The sequence below is a fragment of the Gopherus flavomarginatus genome, chromosome 1 (assembly GCF_025201925.1).
Source record: "Gopherus flavomarginatus isolate rGopFla2 chromosome 1, rGopFla2.mat.asm, whole genome shotgun sequence".
NCBI lineage: Eukaryota > Metazoa > Chordata > Testudines > Testudinidae > Gopherus > Gopherus flavomarginatus.
This window is the reverse complement of record NC_066617.1, coordinates 110,084,744-110,110,849: the sequence shown is the minus strand read 5'-3', so window position 1 is coordinate 110,110,849 and position 26,106 is coordinate 110,084,744. Positions and strand designations below refer to the sequence as shown.

Sequence of the window (26,106 nt, the reverse complement as noted above, 5' to 3'; positions counted from 1 at the left end):
GTGGTTCTCATCCATTATTGGGCTCAGGACCCATTTGTAAACTTGGATGGCCTGCCGTGACCCAGTAAATAGCATTAGTGCTAAAAACATCTGGCTTATGAAATATTTCTTACCCACAATATATTACTCCGGGAGGAATTCTGCGCCATTGCGCATGTGCATATTTCACGTGCTGCGCATATTTTTTTGTGTGCAGAAAATAGTTTCTGCTGAAAAGTTGCTGCAGTTCTGCCTTCTGCTCACCAGAGGGCTCTGTGGCGCTAGAACACAGCAGCTGCTCCTGGCAAGCTCTAGCTTTAGTAGGGAAGAGAGAGAGCCTGCGATGCCTTCTTCACGGCGCCTGTCAGGTCAGGTCAGGAGACAGGAGATATGGGATGACAGATAGTGTGGGGTTGCTGGGAGGGTGTGGGAGAGGTCACAGACAGGTGCTCATAAGAGCTAGTGGGGGAGGACAGACTGGGGAAGGGTCTGAATGGGAGTGAAGGGCAGGGACACATGGAGATGTGGGGAGGAGGATGGCTGAACAGGTGCAAGGACACATGGGCAGAAGGAGAAGGGGTGCAGAGCTACAGGGGGGAAGGGTGATATCTGAGTGAGGGCACAGAGACACATGGGACAGGAGCAGATGTGCCTGACTGTATGGGAGAGGCTAGGGCGGGATCGGCAACTTGTGGCTAAAGAGCCACATGAGGCTCTTTGGCTGCCCTCTTATGGGCAGCCGTTTTTTGAGGGGATGCTAAGTGCAGGCTCTGGCTGGGAGGCGCTTACCACAGGCAACTCCTGGCTGGCAGCGCAGCAGGGTTCAGCAGGCAGGCTGGCTGTCTGCCCTGGCCCCACACCGCTCCTGGAAGTGGCTAGCTGCTGACACGTCTCTGCACACTCCTTGTGGGGAGGAGGCAGCTGGTTTCTGTGCATTGCCCGCGCCCGCAAGCACCACTCCTGCAACTCCCATTGGCTGGTTCCTGGCCAATGGCAGCTGTGAGTACGGTGCTGGGGGCAGGGGCAGCATGAGGAGCCACCTCCCCTCCGCCAGGGGTGCGCAGAAACATGCCAGCAGCCAGCCGCTTCTGGGAGTGTTGTGGGGCAGGGGAGGCAGGCAGCCTGCTGAGCCCTGCTGCGCTGCCAGCTGGGAGCAGCCAGTGGTAAGCACTACCCAGCCAGAGCCTGCACCCCACACCCCTCCTGCACCCCAACCCCCTGCCCCAGGTCAGAACCCCCTCCTGCACCCAAACTCCCTCCCACTGCTTTGTTATCAAGGAAGACTGGCACCCAGCAGAAGAAGCGGGAGGTTTGCATGCGGGGGATTCGGAGTCTGATACAAAGCCAGGGTGAGGTTCTCATAAGCACATAATCCACCACAGCACAGGTGTAGTTATTGTGTCATCTCAGGTATGCAATGCTCCTGGCACTCCTGAGCAGGGTCTGTGCACAGCTGATTGCTTTGAGGTACTGGTAGTGATTTTAAGTGAGTTTTAGGTGTAGTGGCTGGAGAACAGACAAAGTGGTTACTGGTTTGTTATTTTGTGTTTGCTTATTTCGGGAAAGGGAAGTAGGGACAGAAAAGAAAGCAAAATAAATAAGATTGAAGGTCAGAAGAAGCTAAAACTGCACTGGTTGCAAATTATCCAGAAAGGCAGAACACTGGGCACAGTTAAAGTCTCTGTTAACTAAGCATCCACTGAGCTGAGTGCATCTCAGTTTCAGCGAACTGCAGAGGGGTATGGCCCAGCACAGGAAAGCAGGAAAATGAGTACTAGTGATGCCAATATTAAACTAAAGCTGGCCAAACTGGAAGCAAAAGAGAAAGAAAATGAACCATGAGATGGCTAGAACTAAGACAATTAGAAATTAGTGTTTTGGAGAAACATTTTGGAGAAAATGCAAGGGAAGAAGCTGCCCACAAGAGAGCTATGGAGGCCCAGAGGGAGGCCCAGAAACATGAACTGGCTGTTATGGAGCTGAGGAGACCACTCAACCCCCAGGGAGCGCACATTGCGTTACTGTGACCCCCTGCCAGGATACTGGCCTTATTCAGAGCCTCACTTGAGGGATAGTCACATCACTGCAGGCCCTGTAGCAAATGCATTTTAACAAACCCAAATCTGAATGCAAACTTAGCTGTATGTCAGTAACATCAGTAGGCCCCAACTGAGATCAAGTCCCCATTGTGCTGGGATGTTGTATAAATGCAGGGGGTGTGCCAACACTGCAATCAGAAGCGTGATTGCAGCTCTGCTAGCTTTAATCTAGCTACCCTGGCTAAATATATCACTGAAGATGCAACACCATGGACCCAGCATGGTTTAACACCACTGCTACATACACAGGCTGCGGGCAGTCTGGTACAGTCCTCGCTGAAGCACCTAGATTCTAGTTGCGTTAAAAGTATTAGTGAGGTAGTAATAACTTTAATATGTTCAATTATTATTAGTTGATCAATTTTAACTCTACAAGTAACCTTGCGTGTGATGCAGCTTTCAAAATATTTTGGTCAAAGACAAAAACAAAAAAATGGCTCTTCTTCTTTGAAAGGTTGCCAACCCCTGAGCGAGGGTCTGCATGGGAATGCTCCCTAACAATCCCCCCTCACCTCCACAAAAAATCTGTTCCATACTTTTCCCACCCACACCCAACAACCCTTCAAGTTCATACCCAGACCTCTTCCTAGCAATTACTTCCCTCTCCCCCAGCTCCTCCGTTAACCCTGACTCCTCCATTACCCTTTGTACTGCTTCTGAGGGGTGTGGGTGTCATAAACAGATAGATAAGGGTTAATGTCTCTCTTACCTGTAAAGAGTTAACAAACAGTGAACCGGACACCTGACCAGAGGACCAATCAGGAAACAAGATACTTTCAAATCTCAGTGGAGGGAAGCCTTTGTGTTTTTGGGTTTTTGCGTTGTTCTCTCTGGGTCCTGGAAGGGACTAGACGTGCAACCAGGTTTCTTGCCAATCTCCCTGCTACAGTCTCTTGTATATTCAGAATAGTGAGTATTAAGTAGAACAGGCAGTTATAGTCTTTTGATTGTTTTCTGTATTTGCAAATGTGTAGTTTGCTGGAATTATTTTAAATTGTATTTTTGCTGGGGGGAGGCTTCTTTCTAGTGTCTATAAGCCGAAAGACCCTGTAACTTTTACCATCTAAATTGCAGAGATAACTTTTACTTTTTTTCTTTCTTTTTATTAAAAGTTTTGCTTTTTAAGACCTGTTTGATTTTTTTCCCCTTGTTGAGACTCAAGGGAATTGAGTCTGTACTTAACAGGGAAGGAGAAGGGAGGGGGAGAGAAGGGGGGGAACTACCCTGGTTTCTCTGTGTTGTGATTCAAGGAGTTTGAATCACGGTGATCTCCTAGTTTACGCAGGGCGGGAAAGATCTGTGAGGAAGAAAGGAGAAGGGGAGGGAAATGGTTTATTCCCCTGTGTTGTAAGACTCAAGGAATTTGGGTCTTGGGGTCCCCAGGGAAGGTTTTTTGGGGGACCAGAGTGCCCCGAAACACTATATATTTTTGGGTGGTGGCAGCGTATCAGATCTAATCAAGTAATTAAGCTTAGAGGAATTCATGCTGGTACTCCAATTTTTTGAACTCTAAGGTTCAGATTGGGGATAGAATACTATGACAGTGGGAAATACAGTTCTGCATTGTAGTTTAAATGAATTTTTCCACAGAGTTCTGTATTAATATGCCTAGTAAGGAATCTGTTTGTCAAAAAACATTTCCTGAATCTTTTTTGTTGTCTGTATTGTTACAGACGTACTTGCTGACAAGTGTTTTGAAATAAATGACCAAATATAATTGTAACTGGTGGGATTATATTGTGTTATTTTGACAAATAAAATATGCAGAATTTTAAAATATTATTTGCGGAATTTTTAATTTTTTGGCGCAGAATCCCCCAGGAGTAATATAATATACACATTAACATCATAAGTACTAAATAAATGCATTGTGTATACCATAATGATGACTCCTGTCTCACAAGCTGGTTGGGCGTGGCTCCCAGCTCTGGGTATTATGATCTCCAGGGTTACAGCCCTGATAGGGATCTGGCCAGGCCGAATTTATGAGAGTGGCACTGTGATGTGATGCATAGGGACACAGAACCACTCACTCAAATTTGGCCTGGCTCTTTCCCTGCCATTAGGATGGAAGGGTGGCTGGGCTAAACCTGATCATCACTGTGACTCTGTGCTCCAGGTCACAAAGCCCAGAACAGGGAGCCAACCCTAGCCACCCTACAGGACCAGAGCCACGGGAGCCGCTGCTGCAGGGTGAGTGTGGGGTGGCCTCTGTAACATCCTCCTTTCCATCTGGCCTCCCACATGACCCTTTGATGCATTGTGGCAACCCAGTTTTGAGTAACAACTCACAGGATAAGAAACCCTGATCTAAGAAACGCAGCTATAGTATGTACCTATTGACTGTTTCAAGGTTCTCCTTTTGAACTGGGAACATGAGTTCCAGCTGAAGATCGGACTAAGTAAGATTGTAAAGTTTAGCACATAGTTGGCGTGTGTAGTTAGCAAAGTGCATTTTTAGTACAAAGAAGGCACATTCACACAGCAAGTGGATGCTACATTAACTTCTCAGTTTTAGTACTTACTATATAGTCTCTGAAATTTTTATACTCCCAAAACACTATAAAGGAGAATTGTCAAGTAGTTTTGTTCCAAAACTTGACCTGCCAATCCCTCTATCAGGGAAAATAACTTTGGATTCTAAACATTTTTGGCTGTATTTTTTTTTTTTTAAGTACATGGGTTCAACACTTAAAATATATAAAAAGGTGAGTTCCCTCTGCAGGCTTTACAGTAATGGTTTGAATCAAACTATGTTCCAAAGCTATGTTCATTCCTGGTGACATCATTGATACTGGTGCATAAACAAGGTGGTAAAAAAAAAAAAATATTGTCACCTTCATCAGACTCACTGAAGAAGTGGCAGTATATTCCTTAAGATAAAAAGTGATGCAATTTCTCCATAGATGTTTTTTTCAGCCTCCTCAGGAAGTATAACAAAAACCTGAGTGCAAAATGTTAAACGGTTTTAAAAGTGGTGGCTTAATTGACCTTGAGTCACTCATTGTTTGTAACTCTTCAGTGTTCTGTCTTTGGCTTTGGGGTCCTGTTGCCACTCTACAGCACCAGGTTTGATCTTCTCTTGTTTTCTGCTTGTTTTAGATTCTTGCCTCCATTGAGCTTCTGGCTCGGTCATTGCCAAAAATTCACCGCAGTGCATCTGAGCCCTCATTAAACCGGGCTGGCTTCCAGACGGAGGATTTTAGTCTGTATACTTGTGCTTCTCCAAAAACACCCATCCAGGCAGGGGGATACGGTGGGTTTCCAGTACACTGAAAAGACGTTGAAAGCATGTGCCTGTGTGAGTGCTGGTCTGTTCCCATGTGTGCATGCACAAGTGTGCGTATGTTCTGAATTCCTACCTGCTGTTCTTTTTAGAGGTGCACTGAGGGAGTAAACACTCACATGTTAGGAGTGTGGGCATTGTATGTTCCTGGCATGAAGACTGTTGCTGGCAATGGATGCCCTGGGAATTGCCAGCACAAAAGGATTAAAAGGTCATCTAAGAGAGAAGGGAAAAGTCACTTCAGACAAAACAAAAAAGCTGTTTGGGTTACTGGGTCATACCTTGCATTTCCTTTGCTTTCTATGCCTTCTTTCCTTACTTTGCTGGTTGGATTAGTTGTTCTGTGGGCGGTGTCTTAATGTTTAAATAATCAAACTATATATTTTTTTCAAATGAATTGTCTGTATCCATGAGCAACTGGTTTTAGCTTCTCAAATTAGTGGTACTGCTGGTGATATATGAAGATGGCAAGAAGAGCTTAGCTTCAAAGCTGAGCACAGCCAAAACTTGGTGTAGTCAGCAAAGATGAGCAAACACAACACAGACTGCAAAAGAAGGCTTTGGCAGTGTGTGACTTTTATTTTTAAATGTATGGTTTAAAAGAGTGCTGGTTGGAAAATACCTTTTACCAGAGAAGGTATCTGTTCTTTGTCTAAATGGTCTGACCAGTTCTACTTTAAAACCTTTTACAAATCTCTCATATCATTGCAACGTAGAACAAACTTCAGATGTCTGGTGTTGCTTCTGAACAGCACATGTATTGTGAATAATCATCCCGTATCCCGCAAATTAGAAGGAGCCTTACTTTAAGAAACTTGACGACTCTGGAGAACATAACCAAACGTGTGTCTGCTATGCAATAATATGTTAACACCCATAATAGGAAAAACCTATTTTGTAGAAACAAAGCAGTAAACTTGAAAAGTTGTTTTCAGTGGAAAATCAATATTGTACCGTGAATTTCAGCTTTAAAAAATGGTTTGCTATTATTTCACTACCTTATTTTAGTTAGTAATGTTGCCGAAGTAGTCTCTTTTCTGTGGGGAGAATTTTTTACTCTTGTATAGAAGCTACTGGGTTGACTGCAAGTACCTCGCAAGGCAAACTAGAAACCCTGGTTAGATCAGAATGTCAGCTCACACCCTATTTTTCTCTCTTTTTGCATTATTCATCTGGAACAGGTAAATAACAGAGTAGTCTTATCTCTTTCATGTTACACTGACCTCTGGTGGCAGACATTAAAATAGTAACATTTTCAATGTCTGTGTTGTCATATTCCTATCCTATTTGAACTGTGTTCTTGCATATTTTACAGTTCTTTTAAATATTAAGCTATTTACTGTGAACAGTTTCTCTCCGCCAGAAACAAGATTTTGCTGTTCTGGTTGAGCCTTCAAGGAAAGGAAAATATTTCCTAATGGCTTCTGGTTTATAATTTGTAGAGAAGTTTGCAGGGATATCTTACTGTTAAATGTGGGGGAACAGAAAAAAGCTTTTCTGCATGCCTGACCCTGCTGTAGGAGTAGAGCGGATAGCCATGTGGTCACAGATCCTTGTAATACAGTAGTTGGTGGCTGAGAACTTGGAGAGGCTTGAGCAATTCCTACATTCCATAGGCTGACAATAATCGCCTAGCCTCTCTAATAGTCACCTTGGTTCCTTTCTATCCACCTGCTGGATTAGTAACAGAACAAACCTCTTTTTTTTCCCCCCATTTCGTAAGATACGGAACTCCAATTGTAAACTGTGGTTTTATTAGAGTTAGGTTTAGGATTAAAAGCTTTTATTTTTTTAACATTTTTGACCATTGTTTTGTCAATTTGGGTATTTTTAGTTCACCATGGTAGACCTATCTTAAAACCAGAGTTTAAAAGGTTTTTTTTTTCTCTTTCCCATGAAATTCCCTACTTCAAAGAGTCAAGAAAAGTGCCTCTTATGCTTTGGGAAAGGGCACTCAGCTGAAGGTTACGATGTCTCCCCAGGTGCAAGTAGTATGGCTGCTATACCTCCCTTGCTGTCAAAACAAGATACAGTGCAGAATTCCAGGCAGAAAGGGCTCATCTCTCCTGGGTTCGTCCTCTTGTAAAATCATCCTGCAGGGAACTGTCAAAATGGTTTCCCTCAGCTAAGGGTGCAGAGTAAGCTGCTGTGACTCCAGCAGACCCAAGAGGCATCTCGGTAAGAAAACAGGTGCTCTGACAAGGATCCCACAGTCAGATTTGTCTTGGCTTCCCTGGATCTGGGAGAAAAGTAGAACTTGTTTGGATCTGGGCCAGCTGGATCAGTCATCCACTTCGGGCACCCTTCCATATCATCTAAGTACCAGGAGCCAAAAACCTTTGAAGGCTCCAGTGGTGGGGCTCTCAGAGAACACAGAGTCATCATCACTGCCCAGCCCCAGGTTACTCCCTCTTGCAGTCAGTCAGGTCTGGTAAAGATATTCTTTGGAGCAGTCTTCCATTCAGTGCTGTGCAGATGAGCCTTTGATGCCGTGGGAACCACAGTTCTGGAAAAAACCAATGTCATACTCAGATATATAGGGCCCATGTTTCCTGCTATATCTAAGCTGAGTTCAGTGGTCTTCTTGGAACCAAATTAAAAAAAAGTGTTACTTGCCATTCTGCTGCAGCTCCACCTCAAGGGGAGCCCAGTATGGGCACAGGAACATCCTTGGAGCCTCAGGTGTCAGGGTGGGAAGCTCCAAAGTTTAAATCTTACCCAGACTTCCCTTTTGAACACACTTTTTGGGGATTTTTACCCTATCGTCTTCCACCACCTGTGTCAGAGGTCTCTTCAGTGAGGAGTGGTAAGAAGAGACCATGGTTTCCTATTCTCCCAAAAAATCTCCTGAGAAGGTAAAGGATTTTGCAGGGATCCCTCTGCCATCTCCACCTGAGTTCACTAATTTTCCTGATGTGAATTTAAGTCCTCAGAAATATCACTGTCTACCTCATCCTCTGATGAGACCGTCTCAACTGCTTCCTTCTCTCCTCCAAGTAATATCAAGGCCTTCTGTAATTCCCATCACCTATCCTGGACCTATGGAAAAGTGTGTGGGGGGGAGGGGAGAGGAAGCTCCAGAAAGTCTAATTTTGCATGGTTTCTTTGGGGTGAACCCAGTCCCTATTCTCAATCCCCAGGATTGATTATAGGTCCTTATCCTTTCAAGATGCCTACTTCTGTATCTTTAAGGCAAAAGTACAGTGACTACCTTAGGTTTAGTGGGGGAAACAACCTGTACAAGGTAGTAGCCTGCAGGGTATTCACCAAGTAACTAGTAGTGACTACAGCTCATCTGCGTTGACAAGATTTACAGGTGTATCTGTATCTGGGTAACTGGTTCATTAGATCCCAGGCTTACTGTGAAATCGTTTATTCCCGGTGAGACTTGCTCCTTCTTCAGATCTCTTGGTCTGAGACTAAACAAAGTGAAATCAGACTTGGTCCCTGGGCAGGCTCTAATCTTCATAGAGGCCCAACCTAAATTCTACAAGAGTTCTAGCTTACCTATCCCAAACAGTGAGCCTAGCCGTGTCCATGCTAGATGGTCCTGTGAGATTTTATCTGTATGCATGAGGCCTGATGGAGACCTACACCTGTGTTGGCCCCCTTTGCAAGTATATAAATGTGACCCAGGGAGAGGTAGCTGCAGCTGGTGTAGAAATTTTTTCATCTCGGTGGATCAGATACTCACTACTGCTGTGGATACTGCCAGTGTGCATCTCAAAGGCCAGGGGATGCCCTTCTCTTAGCTTACTTCTCAGACAGTGTTGCATCAAATCTGGGTTAAGGAGCACATCAGGGATCTTGGAGCTGTGAATAGTCTTTGGAAACCTCAAGAGTCCTGAGTCTACATAAATTCGCTAGAGCTGAAGATCCATAAGTTGGATTGCAAATCCTTTCTCCCAGAGATGAGGAGCAGCTAGTACAGACCATATGAATGTGATTTATTATATGGACATCCATGGGAGAACTTGGTCGCCTCTTATTTGAGCAGTTTTTGGAAATTTGAAACAAAGTGGGTCCATCGGCTCTGCACCTAACAAGTATGAAAATGCCTTAGCCAACTACTTGAGACAAATGGGGACCATCATAAGTGGCCATTCAAATAATCTATGGCATTTGGAAATTGAGTTGTTTGCTGACAGTTAAAACAAGTGTCAGATGTTCTGATTGAGAGGAGGCAGGAATCCAAAAACCAGATATTTTTCTTATGTGCTGAGGGAAAACTTCCCTTATTTATTTCCTCTCGCATCCAGAGCATTGCATAAGGTTCAGCATGACCGAACCAGACTGACCTTATTCACACTGGGCTGGGCACAGCAGACTTGTTCTCAGAGTTTATGGCACTATCTGAAGATCATCCATTCAGTCTTCCTCAGAGTCAAAATCTCTTGTCCCAGCAGAACAGCCGGCTAGTGAACATCTCAGGTTACTTCATATGACAGCACGTGATGATGGGTTTCAAGAACCAGAGGTCTGTGCTTGTCAAGTCAGTCATTCTACAGATAGAGGTTGAGTAGGGCTGGGGTTATAGATCGGCTGATGCAAGGTTTTTATATCATCAGCATATGAAATGTTAGGATAAGGGAATTTGCTCTTAACTGCCAACTACTGCTCAACAGAGTTCTGTGGCCATATGGCTGGACACATGACTCTTGCAGCATGGCTGCGTGGCATCAATGCACTTGCAGACCAAGAGCTTTTGTTGGCAAGGAGACTTTTTTTAATATATGTAGTCTTATCAGATTTCAGAAGACCATTACCTTGATTATCTACCACTACAGGGCCAGCATGTTATCTGCACTAAATTTGTCAACCATTCAGTTAAGATTTATTATCTGAGATCAGGCTAGCACCTGAAAGTTAATAAGGATAGACTAAAATCATCTTGTTATAAATGTCACTTTACTAAGATGTAGATGTAGACAGACTGAAAAATGACTGACAATACTGACCTGTCTGCATCTTCTATGCATCATATCAGTCACTAGATGAAATAGTTTGACCTCCTAGCTCTGTTCTCCTGCCCATTCATATTAGTAGTTCATCTTTCATCTTCTGAAGTCCCGTAGCAACAATTAAAAACTGAACTATTAGCTGAAACGGGCACAAGATGAGTAAAGAGGGAGCAATCTCTTGTTTATAAATTAATCTTTAATCAGCCATTTTGGAAAGTAGACTGAAAAGCAAATTAAATAGAACATGTTTAGACAGTTCGGCCTGTTAACCAAACTGTTAAGAGGCAATATTGTAACCTTTTGTCCCTTTCAAAAAAAGTATTAAAAACACGAGGCCATGAGTTTTACTAAAAGATGTGGTGTATATGCCAGAGAGAGGAGAGGATAACATTAAATATATTGAGTGTTTTAGAGCAATGGTTTCATCTGTTGGTAGGTTAAACGAGTATTAACATGGTAAACTGAGCAAGTGGATAAAACACTTCATTTAACAAGATTATCTTTCAGTTACATGCCATGGGGTACTGGAGCTGTCAGAGGGCATACTTTTACTTGCAGGTTGCATGTGTGTGACTTTCACATATTATAGGGACACTAAACCTGTTCAAGCCCCAAATTTGACTAATTTTAAAATGGTGAGAAGTTCTCCAGACAGTTCTCTTCCTGTGCTCCCTCCACCCCATACCTTAAATCAACAACTGTGATGGTAGAAGATTTAAAGTGAGGAAAATGAACATTGCTTTGGTATAATGTCCCTACTGCTGCTCTCAGGATGAAATTCATCCTTGTGCAGAGGGCTAGTGCAAGGCTTATGCACTGCTCAGATCCCAGTTAAGCCTTCAAAATAAGGCTTAAATGTGACTTAAGCAGTGCACTGAACTTGGGCTGGCCTCTCTGCTCCTGGATAAATTTCATCCTCCAAGCTTATCACTATTCTAGTGTTCTCTTTAATGCTGATTCCCAAAAAGATATAAGAAAAATAGAAGTCATATTGGATTTTTGCCAAATGAAGGATGACAAAAGTGCTACTGAAGGAATTATGTTTGAGCTTGCAAAAGGATAGTCGGGAAAAAGCTAAACATTGTGAACTGCTTTATGCATTGTTACTATTTAAAAATAACCTCACCAATAAACAAGATATACATGGTTCTGTAGATTACAAAATGCCCACTCCTTTATCCCAGTCCCCCTTATTTAGAGATTTTGGAAGCACTCCCTCGCTCACTTCCCATGACACTCTCCTTCTAGTCAAGACCTTCGATTAGTTTCCCCAACTCTGACTCCCTTATGTGCTCCTGTGTCCTTAGGGAGTACCTCAGTGCATGCACTTCTGTATGAGTTATTCCTAAGAGTACTCTCTGCATACGTTCTCCTCACGTGGAGACTTTTGTTCACTCTTCTTGGTTCCTTCCTTTGTAAAGCAGGCTGTTCTACACGTTTTGAGGAACTGAGTGTCATTTTGAATTGAACTAACGTAATTCTTTTTAAAAGCTACTTGTGAATATATTTCTGATTTTTTTCCCCCGTATTCAGGGTATACATGTAAGACAATACTTGTGCTTATTTTTCTTTAGACTATTTGGGCTGTTTTTCAGAAAGTGGAAGGATACCAAGATAGGGAGCAGTTGTTTGATTGTAACAGTGTACAGAATACCTTTTGCTGAGCAAAACAAAGACTGTTCTGTGCATTTATCAATCTTCCACTATTGGAAAAGGATTCTGAAGGTTCCTGTGGACAGGTATCCTCTTGCAGGAGAATGGCATAGCTTGTCCTACCAGCGGTGTGTGAACCCAGTAATAGAGACTGTAGGCCAGTTTCTTTTCCTCACATTCAGTCCCCTCGAGTTAAGCACATATAGAGATCCGCCATGAAAAACCTGCCAAAGTACAATTTATTGGTAGGGAGGAAAGGAAGGTCTTTTGGCTAAAGCACAGAATCTGGGGGCTAGAGGCTTTTGTTTTATTCCAGGCTTTGCTACAGACTTCCTGTGGTGACATTGGGCAACAATCTTAATCTTTGTGCCACGGCTTCATTTCTGTGAAGTGGGGATTTGGATCTACCGCACGGGGTGTTGAGACTTAACTGAATGTGTATGTGAAGGCACTGTATAGAAGTATTAGTTATTGTTAAATAATTCTAAAATGGCCGTTAGGGTTGTTTCAGAGCCAAGCTAGGCACCCATTGTTGTGCTTCCTGTCCTTGGTGAGTGAATGTACTTCTACCACTCTGATTTCTGGCCTAGGAGTGAATGGATGAGCTGACATCTCAGGTTCCCATCCCACTAGATTGCTGCATTGATCTATAAACCAGTTTCTAATGTACTTCAGTATTGGTTCAATAATCAAATGGACTTTAATGTGTAACACTTAAAGATTCATGTGTAAGCACAATAATTCTTTTGATTATTAAACCAGTTTTCAAGTAAGATAAAACTGGTTTACAGGCTGACAAACTGCCGTTATTACAAATGTCACTTTTCCATAAGTGTTATGCATCTGACAGTAGGAAGCATTATAAATGAAATTCTAATGCAGTATTTTATTTTAAAACTCATAATGAAAAAGATTTCTTCCTGTGAATGTTCAGACCTCTGCCCTGAGCAAAATGGGCATGGCTTGCTTTTAAGAAATTTTACTTCAATGAAATATGCTGTGAGTACACTTGTTGTTCTATCACTACAAGTATGATCTTTCTGTGCCTTAATTTTAACTGTTGCATTTTTTTAACATCTGACATATTCAACTAGACTGCAGAAATCTCTGTCCAGCTGATAATTGAAATCACTTTTTTAAACCAAGATCTTGTCCTCCCTCTTGTCCTCCCTCTACAGGAGAATTTGCAGCGTTCAAGTAGCCACAGCGCCATGGCAGCACCTACTCTATTATTTAAGTCTTGTGTTCCTACAGTTTCTTAACGTCAAAAATCTGTTCTGCTCCTCAAAACCTAAAGCAATTTAGGAAAAGATATCCGTAAGCTTAGAGTGGAGCAGAAAGGAACTGCTGGTCCAACACAAGGGGGGGTAATAATCTTTTTAGGAACCAGAATTCTCTGCTGCCAGTGTTTCTCCTTCAACACAAAACACCACGTGTATTCAGAGACCCGCAGTGGCTGCCTGTACCGTTGTCATCATTCCCAGGAGAGAGGAGAGGGCACGCGTGTTTTGACTTTGGTGCTCAGGCATAAGGGGATGGAACTGCTGCAGCAACTTAGGAGACTTGCTTTGGATGTCTGCCAGTTGGCTTTCTCCCTCTAACAACGAATCATCAGAGGCTGAACATCTGATGAGAGTGCTAATCAAACGAATCATCTTCTGTTCTGATTTATTTTTTTCCTGGCATGCTTACTGATTTATGGGTCAAAATGCAGTATCCCCTTTTCATTTAAATGCAAATATCAAACATTTCAATCGATCTATGTCATTGACTTTTATCCCAGTCAAATTTGATACTTTGAGGGGTGGGAGGTGGCTTCAGGAGAAGTTAATCTGGAGGAAAAGGGAATGCTGCACCATTTTTCAAATTTACTTTTCACTTATCCAAAAACTACCCTTTTCTTGTTTCTAATACTTTCTGGTGTGCTCAGACAGGGCATCTTTCAGAAGGGTTGGGAAGCTCCTCTCGTTGGTCCAGCAACAAACTAAAGTTAAAAACAAAAAATGTAGCAAGTTCTCAAAATATTTTTTGTATCATCTAATTCAGTGTATTTTTCAGAAATGCGATAATGGCATGTGCAGTATTTAAAACTGCTAATACAGACTATGGAATGGTGTATGTACCTATTTTAAAAGTTTTATTTTAAATGAGGGTGCAGGTGAATGCCAGGTACCTTACCAATGTATAAGGTTTTCATAAACAGGAAAAAATAGTTCTCAGGTTGAATTGGAAAAAAAAAAATACAAAAATCCCCCCCTCCCCTGAATTAGACATTCTGCAAATTGTGTTTTGGTACTTACAGATTAAAGGGTTTTTATCCTGTTAACTCAGTGTTCTCTGATAAGTGTGTGTGTAAATGTGGAGCATCTTGTCCCAATGGCAAGGTGTTAGATTTAAAAAACAATCAACTACTACAAAAAACGGTACTTGCTGGATCCACGCTGACCTTTTCTCCTCTCATCGGTTCTCTCTGTTTGACTCTTATTCCCATCCCTCCATTTTTCCCTTTTCCACAGTTTGCAAACTAGGATAAAGGTGGCAGTATCCACATTAGTTTCCCTTGTTGCCCTGTCCTCCAAGCCCAGTTCTCAAATGGTTAGTAGCTTTGTGACAAGCTATCAAGTCAGAAGACAAATTCATAAAGTTCAGCACAGTGTTTACCTCTAGTAGAATATCTTGTGATGTGATCTGTTTGCAGAATTCTCCGATATGTGGTATTAAACATAAATTATCTGTACAGAGGCAAGTCAGACCATAGTAGAAAGAACTTCAAGCTCACACGGAAGTCTTCAGAGTTCAATTAATATCTGCCCTATCCCACTCTACATGAGGCAGAAGAATTGATGCCACTAATTGGCAGCACTGTTCTTAGGTGAATAAAATCATGTGACTCATGTAAAGGAGTTAAATGTGTACAGACGCACGTGGCGTTGGCTGAACACATTGTTTCTGCCTCACTAGGTGAGTGGGGACCTTTACTGTGTACAGAAGGGTGCCCTTGGAGATATAGGTAGCCTGTTATGTTTTGTTAATTATTATTTACTGTGGTTAAGGGGTCCTGATTAATTTGAAGGGAGAAATATAATTGAAATACTGTGTATTCATGTTAATTCCACAAACAGCAGCCAGACAGCAATAGAGAGTGACATGAAGTTACTACAAGGATGAAGCAATTCATGTTGCTACATGAATAGAATTGATTTTATGTACAGGATGCATTTTAACAAACAAGCACAACTTTTTTCTTCTCTGCTGTGGGTCTTCAGATACTATTAGGTTTTTTCCTTCCTGAAATAGGCAGGAATTAAAATAATCAGTAGCAGTGTCTACTGTACTTTCCAGTGTGGAGAAGCAAACAAAGTGAGCAGTAGTGCACCGTCAGATGAAATCACCATGCACCATGGTAGTGTAATGGCAGTATACAATGCTATCTGAGGCAGGTGACAGACCAAGGCGGAAAAAGCAAGGAACCAAGTTGTCAGCAACAGTTGAGAATTTTTACCAATATTAACTCCAAGAGAGTGAAGTCATTACTGTATCAATGCTTTTCCCTCAACCTTTTTTTTTTTTTTTTTTTTTTTTTTTGGCCTGTGATGTAGCTTGTAAATGTAGGGCACACTGAAAATTACATATGCTCCTAAAGAAAGGTATAGTCTAAATATGTATTGCTACGTTAAGAATTATCATTTCAACATAGTGGATAAAAATCCTAGTTTCTTTCTGTATTTTCTTGCTGGCAGAGAAGTATTTGTTAAAATAAAACAGTAAGGAATGATTTTTTTTTATCCTTGTTTTAAATGAATTTATTTTGTCATCCTTCATTACCTGTTAGTCTACAATATGCTTCTTGAGCCCACAGGAAAAGCACAAGGAAAATGGCTATCCTTGTCCATGCAAAGCACTTTATAAGTAACACATGGTCTTTGATTTCCCCCACCCCCAAAAACCATGTATGTTGTTTGACTGTTGTTTAGTTAAGTCTTTCAGGTTTCATTTCTATTACCTTCCAAGGTTTTTTCTCTTAAAGTAGCTGTAATGCTTTATGTTTTTGTCCAGCTTTCTATCTGTATAAAGACCACCTTAATCCTCATGCAAAACTTCGGGAAAATTTGGTTTGTAAATAATTGTTATTCTTCATTTCTTTTCCTTCAGAAATTACTAAGGACGTTTTGCATGAAAATAGGATCAATTTTAAAGGTGTCTTGTGGGTGTTTGGTAAACAGTGAGACAGTTGCAGGGACATGTATTGAAAGCCCCAGATAGCAAGGGGATGAAGAAAACAATGAACTCTTTTAAAAACAGTAAATAACATTCAGACTCTCTGTTCACACCATACAGCTTCAGCTCCTCTGTGATTCCCCAGCTCAGTGCACTAGGGCATAAACCCACATGCTGGGTTTGGTAATTTTAGTAAATATTTTATACCTGTTGGGATATAAAATTATCTAGGCACTTATACTGCTTTAAGATCCAGCATATCTGAGCAGATAATAAACCTGTTCAAAACCACCACTTGAGCACCCATAGTCCAATTCCATGCTCTTGTGGAATACATTAGCTGTGAAACACCCCTTCTTCCCCCATATACAGAAATTAGAAAATACCTGTCCTATCATCTAGTCCCATCTCCCTGTCAATGCAGGATTCTTCCCTACAGTATATTTTCTGGGGCACCGTGGTGGCATTGAAGTCAAATGGAGTGAACGTAGGAGCCTGATTATTTTTAAGGTAACAGGATCAGTTAAATGCTGAATGTCTCTGTATTCGACATAGTCCTGCCATTCTCACTTTTCACAAAACATTTGCAGGTCACTGAATTAATCTGTTCCTGCTTGCTTTATCCCTTACCTGAAATCATCCTTTCTCACAATTGAGTTCTTTGGCAATTACCGATAATACAGATTATTTTGGGTCAAATTCTGCCTTCATATCTCTACTTAAGTCAGTTGGAGCTATATGTGCTCTTTAGAGGACAACATTTGGCCTACTATGACATGAAGTGAATAAACAGAAGTGTGAACTGTTAACAAAGATCACATCTTTATGCAAATGTCCAGCGGTAAAAACATACTGAAGAATTGCCTCTATAGTTGTATTGTGCTGTCTATGTACACGGTGCTTTACTGAACACTTTGAAGACAAGGTCCATTCCCCAAAGACACGATGATCTAATATCAGTTGAGGCATCGGTAGTTCTTGAAGGTATCTGTGTAGTGCAGGGCCTAGTTAAGAGCTGAAGCGTGCAAACATTTCACACCTTTCCAGCCTGCGGGTTTTTATGGAATATATTCCCTTCTTGACTGTGAGTGCAGCATGTGTAGCACAAACTATTCAGAGTACTGTAGACAAGTATCTTTCCGTCCATTGAAACAATGTCACCAGGACGTAATATGATAGTCTAACCTGTTAGGTACATTCGAGATTCAGTTGAAAACCATTTGCATAAGGACTATCATGGCATCACTTTGAAAATACTGGATGTTTTGTGTCTCAGTGGTTTGGTTTTTATTTTCTTTATAGATACTAGTTTATCTCATGCACACACACACACACACATTTTCTTTATAGATACAAGTTTATATCACACACACACACACACACTCTCTACCTTCCTACCTACCTACCTACCTTTCTTGGCTGCTTTATTATTTCTTATCTGGTAAATCAATGCATCAGAAACAGGTGTTGAGACAATTGGAGTAAAAACATTTTGTTTGTCTTTAGGTTTTAAAGATGCTAATATAGAAGCTAATCAGCACCGTGAGAGCAGTGAATAGTAATAGTCATAAGTGTGTGTGTGTGATGAAGGCAGTTTTTCAAAAATAGCAGGATGAGGATGCTGATGTGAACAAACTGAGGAAGTGAAAGTTAGTAATATTTATATAGAAAAGATATCCAGAAACTCTCTTAAATGGTATACATGAGGCTTCCCAAAAGTTACCTTTGCAATTTGCCAAATGATCTTGTGCCTTCATGACTTAAAACAACAATACATATATATTAGGTGCTTTGTAACTAGAGCAGTGGCTTTGGTTTAATTCCAATGCAGTGTCTTCATATTTAGATGCATTGTATGATAAGCCACAAAAGTGGACCTTTCACAAAAGTTAGTAGTTTTTGAGTTTGTCAATGTAAGCAAAAGATATATGGAGGTGATGGGGAGGGGAGAATTTACAGAAATATCTGTAAAAAGGGACAAAGAGACCTGTGGCACCTTATAGACTAACAAACGTATTGGAGCATGAGCTTTCATGGGTGAATACTCACTTCGTCAGACGCGTGTCTGGTGTTTGTATCCAAAATAAAGTTCATACGAGACACATGCATGTCTGAGAAAATCTTTTTGACCGCTCCAAAAATCAAGCATCTTGTTAGGGAAGTGTAATATAAAGTTCTTAGGAGAGATAAAGTCAGACTATCCAGAGCAGTGTATGAAAAGCGAGCTCTAGAATAGAAGACTGACTGTCAGTACCGATAAGCCATGTACATCATGGTATACTGTTAATTTCCTGGTCCGGGGTTATGTTGTTTATGGAATATCAGCAGGTTTCTTTAGTTCTTCCTCAGGCCTCGTATTGATACGCTGCTAAACCTCTACAACCCCAGCCACTGTTTAATGATCATATGTCCTGTAATCACGTTTACCTTGGGAGATGAGTATATTACCAGTTGAGGGGCAAAAGATACGTTTGGATTTGATGTGTTCATGCTTCAAACTTATCTTCGCTCCTGGCAGTACTTTAATACTAGTGTCATATTTCATCTGTATGTCCATAAGGAAAAGAATGGTCTTTGTTCTTAATGTTTTTCAAGTCCTTTCCCTGACTTTGTTGTTGGTGGAAGACTTTGGACATACTTCTGTGTTAGATAAATCAGTGCAATTAAAGGCACAGTTATTACAGAATGTTAGACTTCTATTAACCTCTTTTTAGTTCCTTTTACACCCTCATTTATAAGGTTTTTCAAATGTTTCACTTAAATGCCCAGGAAATATCTGGATCTTTTCTCCCTCTTCCAACCCACACACTGAAAATAGTATCTTCCCTACTTCTATGAAAAACACAACTATTTCCCTATTTTGTGAAGGGGAGAGGGTAATGTTGGGGAACTTTGAAACTGCCTGAGCATTTGTTTTAGTATGTCATAGCAACAGTATGTTCAACCCATCAGCCTACATGTACTATCCAATCTTTTCTGTCTGGCTTATCATACCTGCAGTAATTGTAGTTTAGAATAAGCCTGTATGACATTTACTTCTGAATTAGTAAAACACAAAGCCAAGATTGTTTGAGTTTTAAATAATAATTTGTTTTGACATATTTCATTTGGGTGCTCACCCTGCTTGAACTCAATTTATTTGTTCTGTGTGTTTGGAAGTTCAGTAAAATGTCAAGACATGACAAGCAGTAACCCTATCTGGGCACAGATGTAGGGGGATAGGGGTAAAATGGACCAAACTGGGATGGTGGGTATTTTTGGGATAGTGGGGGTGGGCATAATTTAAATAACTTTGTCTAAAATAAAATGTAAGTGCAATAAATGTGCTTTTTATTCAAAGCTGTGAACTGTTTAAAAAAAAAACATGCACATCATTCCTTCCTGAGCCTTGTTTTTTCCTGTGTTTCTCCCCAAATGACTGAAACCTGGCAGTGGCCAACCTGCATGTCTTATCTAGTATCATGGTTAAATATGTGCTTATCTAAACCATGCCATTAAAAAAAAAATCTAAATCCCCCTTGGTAGGACTAAGGCAAATCCTCCTCCTACTTCTGCACCCGTGGAGAGTCCTTATAGTACCAGTCTGCTGTGCTTCACTTGGAAGGGTAGGCTGTGAACATCCCTTGAGGCTGGAGCACTGGCAAGGGCCCTGAGGATCTGCTGTGTCTCGCTCCTCACAGGGGTACAGAGCCTATTCCAGACTCTCTTGAGTAGGAAGATTCCTTCCTCTGCATATGACTGGCACTTGTTGTGGCTAAGGGCACCAGGGCTGGGCAGAGGATTTTTTCCTAAGCAACTAGGAAGAAGGCCAGCAACTTCCTGCTTGGGTCCTCTATAATTCGTTTTGTCAAAACAAGCATGCAGGCTGGCCCCTGTTTTCTCCTATTACTCCACCTTGTTTTGAAGGAATAGTTATACATATTTTTAATCACTTGTGCGGTACTTGCACAGTCTGTCCCTTCCTCACTCAAGATCATGTGCTTTCCCTAGGTTAGGAAAGGTGCGGTGGTCTTTTCTCCACAAAGGACTCAATACTAACGTTTCATTAAAAAGTTCATGAAAGCATAGAACTCACTAGTTGGACCTCATAGGGAAAAACAAGGGGGATGGCTTTTTAAAAAAAATTATGAAGATGTTGCCTCATACCTTGTTTATGAGCAGCAAAATACTCTACTAAGGAGAGGAAAGGGAAATCATATATAGATTTGATTTTTTTACTTAGTGCAATGAAACATACATCCCCCAGTTTGAACTCTGTGCTAACTAACACAACATTCCTTTAAGCTGTATTTTTACCACCAAAAGTTTTGTGAGGGTCTAAGTCTCCACTGTAGAAGGTCCAATCTGGTTACTTACAAAAACAATTGTTAGTAGATTTCTGTAGCTGCTTTTAAAAACTACAATGGAGTAATTGTTTTAAAACTTGTATTTATTTTTTAACTCATAAGCAAATGAGTATTTTCAGTTTTCTGTTACACAGACCATGGCAACTCCCATTCTTTCCCTTCCCAATGTCCACAGTAATTGCTAATAAAAATTATTTTTCTTGCTTGTTTCCCTGCCCTCTACTTTTGTTACCCCTTCCCGCTCAAGTCCCTTCATTTGTACTTTGAAGTTTCTTCTCATGTAAATTTGTACAATGGGAAATATTGTCCAGTTTGGTTAGAGAGCATGGAGACAAAGAAAACATTAAAAATTTGATAGCTGAAATTGACTGAAGAAAACTATTTGTGTAAAGTTATTTAAAGAACTCTGTATTATATAAAAGGCAAAAAGTTCTATGTACTTGATGTGAATATGAGATTACTGCTATAATAAAGATTGACTGCATGAAGAAACATCTGAAATGAGAGATTTATTTTTAAGGGTCCAGTCCACAAGACATTGTCCCAGATGTGTTTTAACAAGAGTAGTTTTGTTCTTGGGACAGCTCTGAAGTTTGATAATCAGCTTGTAAGAGTGGGAGTCAGGAGAACCCAACTTTACCAGCCTAAAGAGCTGTGTCTTCCTTGTCTGTTTATTAACCTCTGTTAAAGAAAGTACAAATATCTGCTCTAAGAAACTTGGATTAGAATTTCCCACACTGCCTTTGAGGAAAGTAAAAATCAAGGATTCACAACACATCAGCTAGCTTTTACATATGCACTTTTCATCAGTAGATCTCAAAGTGCTTTACTGTCTAATGTATTTATCCTCACACCACCACTCAGGGATAGCAAAGTATTAACATGTTAAAGCTAGGGCAATGAGACTAAATGATTTGATCAAGGTCACACTGGAAGACTAGTGAAGCAGGAAATTGAACCTTGGTCTCACACTTCCTAGGCTAGTGCCCAATTTGAGTTTAGACATATGCTTTGTAGTCTGAGGGGTAGCAGTATCCCCTCCTGCCTGCAGCAGAAAGCTATGAGCTTGCTTTGTATTTTTCTACAGTTGTCAGATTTTTTTTTTAAAATAGGAAGAACTTTCCACATTGTGGGCTATTTTAAGATATCATTAGGTGCTATTTTTAGGTTAGGCATTAATGTTAGTATTGACATTTAGGAGGCTGTACTTCAATTTCCTCCCCCCTGCCCGCCACACACATTTTGTATAACTAGTGCTAACAGCTTTGTCCTCCCCTACATGAAGCCACTTGCTGAACATGATTTGTCTGGGATTACACCTGCTGCTGAATACTATTCAGCACATCTTCAGCTGCCACCACAGCTCATTAGTGTAGCACAGACCAATTCAAAGTAAAGTTGTGAAGCAACTGCATGAGCATGTTTGGCAGGAGAGTGGGAAGTATATAGAACTTATTCAATTGCCCTTTCCTCTCGCCATACAGAGATGATTATTTTGTAAAAAGTTTCTATAGAACAGTGATGTAGTCAACAAAAAACTTAAAGCACAAGCTTGTAACTTGAGTTTTTATTTACAATGTGGATTTGCTGAAACAGTTATACAAGAGCCAAAGCTTCAACTTCAGAGATCCCACCACCGCACCTGCAAGTGACAGATGGGAAGATCATTTAAGAGAAACTTGGGTTGTCAGAGTCCCTCCCATATCAGTACACGCATATGCCAAGAAAACCCAAACCATCTACTTAAGCCTTTTTTGGCAGGAACTTGTTTTCCCATAATGTTTTAGTGCAAAAAACACTTACGTTAACAGCTGCAATGGTTTTTAAAGACCTTTTTAAATGCAATAGTTTGAATTCCCACCACAAATGGAACAAGTTTGTCTTTTAACCAGCCAGATGGAAACAAGGGCTTGACAGCAAATACTTTAATCTTTTTGACATTTAAGGAGGGAAGACAATTCCTTTAACTGGAGAGCTTCAAATGGGGGGAAGGGTGTGTGAGAAGAACTAAATTCAAGTCTCCATTACACTTTTAAAAGTTATAGTAACATCCTTCTTTGGCAGATCACTAGTTCTTAGCATTAGTAGAGACAACAGAAGGTAGTTGCTGGGCGAGCATAGTACCTCCTACTAGCTTTTCCAACTCAAGTGCCCACTCAAAGATTTAACATGTCAGTTTACCTCCCAGACAAATCCTAAAAAGGAATACAACTAAACTTTGAAGAACAAGCCTGTTAGGCCCTTAAGAGTAGTTTTAATCCTATGTGCATTTAGTATTAGGAATAGGATCTAGAGCCTTTCAACTCTCCTGATGCCATGACCTACTGTATTCAGTGAAGTACACGGTTATAGAGATGGAGAATTTGAGGCAAAAAAACTTTATTCTTGAACTTTTATAAAAAAAATACCGTGGTGAACAGTGGCAGAAGATACAAGATTTATCCCACTACATAAAGTAGATTAAGGCTGTCACAAAACTACTAAATGACTTAGTAGCAGGATAGGTGAAAATACTCCTTTGGCTGGGAATGTGAAGTGTTACTTCTGTCCAGTAAAGTAGCATGTCCTCAAAACTAGATAAGGATAGTCACAAAGGATTTTAAGCTCATGTAAGTCCCTGACAATAAGGGACAATGCAAACAGCTATGAAAAAACTAACCTATTCTGTGAATCAGTACATTAAAAGAGGAAAGCAAAAGGCTCCTGAAGTCTGCCTGTAAATCTTAACTGGCAGATATCCCTCTTCTTGTTCAGGAATACACTGAGCATGACAAATAGGACACTACAAACACCTAAGGACTCATCTTGAACTCTATATCAACTGTGCCTATGGGAGAATCCTGTTCAGTGTTCACTGTACATCTACATCAATTCACGGAGGTCAGAGGTTGGACATTAAGACAAGCATAGCTCATTCTAAAGATCATCTGAAAAAGGAAAAGTTTCAAGAGAACCCACGCATTGACAGCTCCAGCTACCAATCTATTCTTCATCATCAGGAGGAATCCCCAATTCCTCATCTGTCCATTTCGAAGCATCTGGGTAAGGAAAGTGACCCTTGTAGCAGAGGAAAAACATTAGTTAATATTTCGTTTTCTACTGAGGGTCGTAACCTCAAGTGGGATCACTCCATCAATATAGGGGGTCATGGCAATCCTGAGTGTATACATGACATTTTCATTAAATGGCATCCATTGCACAATGTGACCTCACACACACAAGTGCAAGGTCATGTAGGATTCTATTTTGCTCTACAAGATGGTGTTCCCTCTCCAGTGTGACCTCACATGGTGTGTGCAGATCTTGAAAAGTAAAATCCATATGGCGTGACCTTATATGTATGCTGCATGGAAGAGGCTATTTCAGGAGCAAAGCACAGGAAGCAATACATGAGAAAATGAGGTCATGCAGGGAAAGTGTCTGGGAACTTCTGATATACTACCACAAAAAGAGATCCTGAATACTTGGTTAGTAACTATAATGGATGCTAGAGGCATGTTCTTTCTACAAATGCCACAAATTTGGGTGCTATAACATCTCCCCCTGCACTGGGTGGTTTGAGGTAGCAAAGGCATTGGATTGAATGGTACTTAGGCACCTAAATCTCAGTTTTGGCTCACTGTGATCCACAAAACTGCTGTGAAACCCTGTGGTCACCTAAACTTGCTTGTCACCTAAGTTTTTGGGTAAAAGTTCCCTCAACATCTATGTTTATGCCTCTGTGCAGGTGCACTGCTGTCTCCCTCTAGGAGTCTGGACACCTAATCCCCACAGCAATTTGCAAACCAGAGTCAAGACAGTCATTTGGCCACTTAAGTCACATGCAGGGCCCAATCTAATAGGCATGCCTACAGGACGCCAAATTCCAGAGGGAGGATGAGCTGAAGGTGGTGGTGCACTCCTCCACTTTTAAAGTATAGGTTACAGCAGTTGCTTAGGATGTGGGAGACCCAGGTTCAATTCTCCCATCCCCTGGACAGGGAGAAAGGATTTGAACAGGGGTCACCCACCTCTCAGGAGACTGCTTGAACCATTATAGTTCAGGGATATTCTGATGTGGGACTCTCTCCATGTCTCCTGCTGAAGCTTTACCACTGTGGATAAATGACAAAGTGACTGGAGCAGGAAGTTCCCTTGCCCTATTCCCCAACACTGCTCTGCTTCAGGTACCTTCCTGTCAGGCAGCAAGCCCCTCTCCCTCCAGGGCTAGAGTGAGACTCTTTCAGCTCCTGGCCCACAGCCCTCTTATAAGGGCCAGCTGTGGCTGCCTCCCCAATCAGCCTAGCTGTTCACTTTAATCCCTGTTCTTCAGGAGTGGGGCAGCTGCCCCACTACACACACAATAAATAAAACCTGTTCCATACTTTTCTCACCCATACACAATGACCTCCCAAGTTCACACCCAGGCTCCTTCCCAACCATTTATTTACATCTCCCTCTGCTCCTCCATTACCCCTACCTTCACTGCTTCTGAGGGGTGCAGAAAATACAGTTCTATATTGTAGTTTAAATGAATTATTACTCAGTTCTGTACTAATATGCCTAGTAAGGAATCTATTTGTCAAAAAACATTTCCTGAATCTTAGTTGTCTGTATTGTTACACATACTTGCTGACAAGCGTTTTGAAATAAATGACCAAAAATAATTGAAACTGGTAGGATATTGTGTTATTCTGACAAATAAAATATGCAGAATTTTAAAATATTGTGCACAGAATTTAAACTTTTTTTGGCACAGAATTCACCCAGGGGTATTATATCCACAAGAAACAGAGTAATCACTGAAGCCCCTTGACTCCAGAAGAGAGGTTCCCAAACATGGATCGCTAGTCAGAGATAGAAACCTCCCTGCAGCAAGACCAAACGCAGTCCCCCTGAGAAAGAGGTGGGACTTAATATACCATCCCCCTCCTAATTTAGGATCTCCCATTAGTTAACTCACACAACTCACCCCCTTCCATGGTTACTTTTGCAGCCAGGTGCCGCTCGCCCCCACTCATTATACTGGGGGCGGAGATGCATAACTCGGGCTTTGGGCAGCACAGGCGGTTCCTATGATTTTCCAGGCACCGCAGCAACCAGCACTGCAGCCTCCCCGCTCACGGACCCTCCCCCCGCCGGGCCCAGCCCCGCTCACCAGCACCGCGTCCGGGTTGTGCCAGAAGTGCCACAGGATCCAGAACCACATGAAGCCGCTGAGGAGCTCGCCGTGGATCACCTGCCGGCGGGTCAGCGCCGGGAACTGGCGGTAGTGGGGCTCGATGTGCACCCCGCCGCCCGCGCTGCAAGGGAGGCAAACACAGAGCCCGTCAGCGCCGGCCCAGCCCCCCGCCGCGCCGCGCCGCCTCACCCCGCGCCCACTCACCGCCGGAGCCCGGCCGCTCCCCTCACGTCTCTGGCGCGGAGGATCCGGACCAGGCCACCGCCAGTGCGGCCTAGAGCCCCGAGCATGACGCCCCCTACCGAGCCTCCCGCCCGTTCCCCAATGTCACCTTCCGGTATTGAGGGGGGTAACGTGTTCTCCCAACAACAGCCGCTCTGATTGGCCTGCGCCCCAGCTGGGA

General features: G+C 41.9%; 2 protein-coding genes across 3 annotated transcripts in view; one reads left to right on the top strand and one right to left on the bottom strand.

Annotated features, from left to right (window-relative positions):
* The window catches only part of BRAF (B-Raf proto-oncogene, serine/threonine kinase), a 107,938-nt gene extending 91,652 nt beyond the window's left edge, over window positions 1–16,286 (top strand). For both annotated transcript variants that reach the window (XM_050918706.1, XM_050918698.1), the window contains 2 exons: window positions 5,181–5,334; window positions 13,157–16,286. In XM_050918706.1, the coding sequence (XP_050774663.1) occupies window positions 5,181–5,334; window positions 13,157–13,179 (177 nt within the window). In that variant the 3' untranslated portion in view covers window positions 13,180–16,286. The remainder of the gene's footprint in view (window positions 1–5,180; window positions 5,335–13,156) is intronic.
* Window positions 16,287–22,094: 5,808 nt separating this feature from the next.
* NDUFB2 (NADH:ubiquinone oxidoreductase subunit B2) lies at window positions 22,095–26,056 on the bottom strand. The gene is made up of 4 exons (XM_050919134.1): window positions 25,908–26,056; window positions 25,680–25,824; window positions 23,501–23,599; window positions 22,095–22,184 (listed from the first exon to the last, which is right to left on the bottom strand). The coding sequence occupies exons 1-3, from the start codon at window positions 25,991–25,993 to the stop codon at window positions 23,525–23,527; spliced, it is 306 nt and encodes a 101-aa protein (XP_050775091.1). The 5' UTR covers window positions 25,994–26,056; the 3' UTR covers window positions 22,095–22,184; window positions 23,501–23,524.
* Between the last annotated feature and the right edge of the window lie 50 nt (window positions 26,057–26,106).